The sequence below is a fragment of the Aphanomyces astaci genome (assembly GCF_000520075.1).
Source record: "Aphanomyces astaci strain APO3 unplaced genomic scaffold supercont1.92, whole genome shotgun sequence".
NCBI classification, from domain to species: Eukaryota; Oomycota; class Saprolegniomycetes; order Saprolegniales; family Verrucalvaceae; genus Aphanomyces; species Aphanomyces astaci.
The window spans coordinates 1-5,107 of record NW_009798355.1 but is presented as its reverse complement, the minus strand read 5'-3'; the positions used below and the strand labels follow the sequence as shown (position 1 = coordinate 5,107).

At 47.5% G+C, this 5,107-nt stretch overlaps 2 protein-coding genes across 13 annotated transcripts; one reads left to right on the top strand and one right to left on the bottom strand.

The window, feature by feature from the left end:
• Nucleotides 1-662: 662 nt before the first annotated feature.
• On the bottom strand, nucleotides 663-2,707 carry H257_16778 (hypothetical protein). 12 transcript variants are annotated; one of them, XM_009845332.1, is made up of 11 exons: nucleotides 2,607-2,707; nucleotides 2,457-2,535; nucleotides 2,167-2,402; nucleotides 1,958-2,095; nucleotides 1,779-1,898; nucleotides 1,525-1,699; nucleotides 1,298-1,465; nucleotides 1,174-1,251; nucleotides 989-1,099; nucleotides 874-939; nucleotides 663-816 (listed from the first exon to the last, which is right to left on the bottom strand). In XM_009845332.1, the coding sequence occupies exons 3-9, from the start codon at nucleotides 2,386-2,388 to the stop codon at nucleotides 1,023-1,025; spliced, it is 978 nt and encodes a 325-aa protein (XP_009843634.1). In that variant the 5' UTR covers nucleotides 2,389-2,402; nucleotides 2,457-2,535; nucleotides 2,607-2,707; the 3' UTR covers nucleotides 663-816; nucleotides 874-939; nucleotides 989-1,022. The 12 variants fall into 12 exon arrangements, with proteins under 12 accessions (XP_009843634.1, XP_009843635.1, XP_009843624.1 ...); XM_009845333.1 differs by having other exon boundaries at nucleotides 2,484-2,535; XM_009845322.1 differs by having other exon boundaries at nucleotides 1,298-1,699; nucleotides 2,167-2,410.
• A 676-nt stretch (nucleotides 2,708-3,383) lies between these two features.
• On the top strand, nucleotides 3,384-4,410 carry H257_16777 (hypothetical protein; the record flags this gene model as incomplete). The annotated part of the gene is made up of 2 exons (XM_009845321.1): nucleotides 3,384-3,776; nucleotides 3,924-4,410. Coding segments are annotated over 2 exons (879 nt in total), but the record flags the coding sequence as incomplete, so codon positions are not given.
• Nucleotides 4,411-5,107: the final 697 nt, after the last annotated feature.

Sequence of the window (5,107 nt, the reverse complement as noted above, 5' to 3'; positions counted from 1 at the left end):
AACCCCATAAGATGTGGCCAAGGAGACCCCAGCGGCCTACAAGTCCATGTCCCGGTCCTTCATCTTTTCCGTTGATTAGCATTGGCCTAGGTGCCCCATCACGTCGCTGCCTCGCGTCCTTAACGCTGACCTCACGACCGTCCCCGGCTCCAGCGCCTGCTGGCACCGGTGCAGATACACACCCATATCATCAGCAACAGTAAAACCATTTCACCATGCCGCGAAAACATCACCGATGTCGAGAAAGGCCAAGTTAAAGCCTATTTGGATGTCAATAAATGGTTGCGTTGGATTGCAAGGGCCATTGGACGCAGTGACAAACTCGTGCGGACGTACGTTGCAAGTTTGAAGCGACCTGCTGCACCCAAACGCCCAGGAAGACGCACCACACTGACCAATCGAGAGATTCGACGAGTTTTGCGTCTCGCTACACTGAAGGGCATGTCGTCAAGGCAAATAGCTGCAGTACTCAGTGGTAAAGTAACACAAACAACAGTTCTTAATGTGCTTAAAATGTCGAAATTCGCCAAGTACATCAAGCGCCGATCAGGTCCGCGACTCTCACCCACCCACAAGAAAGAGCGCGTAGTAGAAAGCCAGCCTTATTATTTTGTTTTATTATTTTACCTAACGTTACTCTTGGATTTATGCAAGAATTTCAGTGTAACGCTACTGGTATTCTTTTCATTCTATTTACTTTATACAGTAAAAGCATCCTTATGTTTGTGGATAATACTAACTTTGATAAATCTGTCTCAAGGTTGACATTTCGGGTTTGGATTACACGAGATAGTCGTTGGGGTTGGCAATGTATTCCTAAAGCATTCAGTCGTGGTAAGGCGACAGTGCTGTCCTTGTCATGACAAGGCGTACCAAATCGAGGAAATCACACAACGCGAGCGACGCCCGGGCGTCGAAATCAGGGTGCGCCACGACCGACTACACGGTTGCCGTCAATAATGTATGGCCACCATCCAGTTTAAAGTACGTTCAAAAACGATTCCAACAGCGCGCGGCGGGTGTCAATGACCTGAGGTGCAAAGCGCTGCAAGTGCGATTTGTCTGGAAAGGGCACATGGTCTGTCATCCATGACGGGAGCTACGCAATCGCACGAGTTGTTGTACATGAATGTAATACTCGGATATGAAAGTCGGTGCAACAAAATACAGTACCCCACGGCGCAAATGGGCAAAGTCGCTGTACCGACGGCGCACACTCCAAGTCTCGTCGTGCCCCGACATGATGAGAATCTAGTGCTTGTTTATGACGTGAACAATCAACGAAACGTGTGTATACCTTGTACGACACATACGAAGACTCGGACCTCCGTGACACTGTCCAGCTTGGAATGCAAATCTTCAACGTTGGGTGGCAGGGCAACGTGACATCGTGCTGGGGGGTAGTAGCACAGCTCAAGGTTTTGGCTTGGCCAATCGAACCATAACTTGTGGGGGTGGGATGTTGCTGCTGGTGTAAACTAAAACCTGAATGGAGGGCAGTTGAGCGGTGGACAAGTGACTTGCCACTGAACGATATGATGTGAGCTCGAGCCAAGGCGAGAACTTCAGGCGACGACGACGTGAGTTGCCGCGTTGGCCATATCCCTGCTGACGCCAGTACCGACTGGCACAAAAACAGGCACCCCATGTGCAGCACCACAACGAAAGGAGGGGAATCGCTACCGACGACTTGTGGGGTCTACGTACGAGGTGCACACACACCGTCATCATCACCGACCGAAGCACACAAGTAAGTGCACAACACTGGATAATCGTACCACTCGCATCCACAACGATTTGGTTAGAAGGGACCACCGAAGGAGCCAAAACCCCAGGAGGAGCGGGGACGTTCGCAGACCTCGCCGATGTTCCATCCAAATGAGTAGCGTGGACACTCCCTGGTGCAAATTCCCCAAAGTGAGAGCGCACTGTTCAGGACATGCCGTGTTGGACCTACCCATGCCGCGGTGTCCGTTGTTAGAAGGGCGACAGGTCGTTCGTCAAGGTCAGGACACCCCCCCCAACCAAGTGTGTACACACACACGAGCGCCGTGACGAGGGTCAGCCATAGGGAGGCCACCCCTCGGAGGTAAAACTGCGCTCGAAATAAGGTGTCACACGATAGAAAATATGAATCACACAAAAAGAGTTGTGAATAGTATATACCTGAAGGGGGAAAATGATCTCGGACAGATATGTTTTGGGCATGGGTCGGATACAAACCAGCCAATACGTGGCGGCTACGACGAACATCACGTCAATTGCGACGAGGAAGCTGTGTTCCGTCGACCCTGTCTGCTGCTGCTGTTGCATGAAGGCTGCGATGGAAGAGAGTGTGCGCCAACATTTTGCAAACGACTTCGAACGAAATGAATGCTCCAAGGCCATTGGTCCATTTCAAACTATGAAACTGCCATTCATCCATCATGTCGTTACTTTGTGCCATGCAAGTCAACCTCCAGCTTGCGGGTTGATTTATGTACCGTGGTGAGTAGCGTCACGATGCAATCTCGTTGAAAGACATGCAATCTATTGCTTTCGTTCAATAGATTTGGCGGCGAATCAGCACCAAAGTCCAAATTGGGGTAAAAGGACAATAACGTTACCTGGACATGCATTCAGTTCAATGGCAAACTCATTGAATTTTATCTGGTATTTTGAGTCTTCTCGTTGTTGGATAGACTGGGGGGCAGGGGGTAGAGCACACATACAAAGGTATGTAGAGGTTAGTTCGAGGTACAACCAGAAATGAAAGCCAAGGCTACATCATTCGAAACCTCTCATATCCTTGCCCAACAACGTACACACAAAACATAAGCTGACACTTGGCAACGGCACAAGCTTTGTATTCTCAAAAGAATGCAAATCTTGATTTGGCACTGAAGCCGTCACAGTCAGCAGATTTGAATGTGTCCGCCTAAGCCAATCAAATCACGTCCTGAGGAATTTCTGCCAATCCAAACGTTTGATTCGACAAGTCCAAAATTGGGTGAAAAGCACAATACTATTAATAGTATGATAGTAGCTCAAGCCTAACACTGGTGCATATAACGTTGATGGAGGAACACGTTAATGCAGAAATAATAGGACGGAAAGTCCAGCGCAATGTACAGTACTGATGAATGATGCACATCGCTATCATTGAGACACATTGACACATTGCACTTGTGACGTGGCCTTGTGTGATGAAAGTGCATGTTTTGGACATGGTCAACGTCGTCGAATGTTTAAACTCCAATATATGATACAGTTTACATACTTTTTAAAGCAACATACATTTAAACATGTTATAATAAGCATATATTTTCGGTTTTTCTGTATGCTACCTTGGTGGTTGAAACAAACGAATCCAAGGTCGGAACTGAGCTGCGTCCAATCCATCGATGATGTTCTTCGTTGACATCCGCAGCGGCATCCACATCTTGTTTGGCCGTTCAATACACAGACAACACAATCGACATACTAGTATGCTGGGTCACCTCGTCAAGCAGTACAATGCGCTCGAGCACAACGTGCGCTTAACGTACTTGTACTCGGCATTCTTCTGGTCGTCGCGCAGTATCATCTTGGACCAAGTGCTGGCTGGCTACATCTACGTCTTGACGGGATCGAACGAGCCCGTGGGCATGGTCACGGGCATCAACGGCCTCGTGCGCATGCTTGTGACGTTTCCAGCGGGCTACGCGTCAGATCGGTTCCGCCGCGACACGGTGCTCAAGTTTGCCGGTGTGTTGGGTTTGATTTGTGCCGCCATGAGTCTATCGGCATATATATCGGTAGGGTGTGTCATTCCCATCAAATCTCTTGATATAGTCAAATCCATCGCGACTACTACTAGCTACTCTTGCCACTTACTCATCACGGCCACTCGTATATATATATATACCATGTGGAGATGTGTGGATCTAACGACTCTTGTGCAGGGCCACATGCTGCTGCTATACGTAGCGTATGCGTGCTGGGGCGGGTACTTTGCCATCCAGCGCCCCGCGACCGAAGCCCTCTTCGCCGACTCCATTCCCAACGGCCAGCGCGAAGGCCCAATGACTACCAAGTACATTTTGATGAACGTCGCCGGCACCCTTGGTCCCGTCGCTAGCATCGTGTTCTTCTACATCTACGGCGATTCGTGGTCCCTTTCCGGCCTTCAAATCGTCTTGTGCGGCGGCATGATTGTGGCTATTCCTGGTCTTGCGGTACTCTTTTTCTTCAATGACGACCTCGCGTACGAAAACAGCAGACGAGCCAACAACCGGCTGTCGATCATCGAAGACGGCGAATTGTCCGACCTAGATGTGACACCGCGGGGCAAAGAGCGGACTTTATTGCTGCAAAATGATTCGGACAACGAACCACCGGAATGTATGTACGCGCTCCATAGGATGATAATCATATCGTTGATGTCTAGGATGCATCTTTCTGTCTGTTTGGTTGTTTTTTCACGGATGTATTGTGCTTTCTAGTGAAATTGGGAATTTAAATCGATTTGATTGGCTACCTCAGATGAGCTCAAAATTATTAACCAATCAAAACTTCTCAATGAAATTCAACCAATCAGATCGATTGTGGATCGGTTTGGTCGGCGCGATTCGATTACACCCTATATAGTATACAGTGTGACGATATATATATATCCCTTTTCGTCGTGGGAATTGTTGTTTAGAACCACTTATTTGTTGTGGTGTTGGAAATTGTTTGGAATTTATTTCCTTTTGTTTACACCACTTTGTCATGATGACATCGCTTTTGTTCGTGGGAATATGCAACAATATATTGACGATTGGTTGGATTAATTTATATATATATATATATTTATGTTGGTGAGGTGTTTCGAATGTATGTCTTTTTTTACACTATTTTAAAGTACATTTCAGGGCGATGGATAATCTGTGGGTTATGTTTCGTACGTGCTTGCATCATCGTGTGGCTGGTCTGATTCCAAGTGCTGACGCCGATGATTAATGTGATTGGTTTGTACTAGTCGTTGTTTGAGGATGGATTTCCTCCAGTATAATTAACTATTACAAATTCATTTCGCTTGATATCTCATTGATTCAACTGTCGATATAGTATGGGAAACCGTCAACACATTTTACTGCCTCGGTCC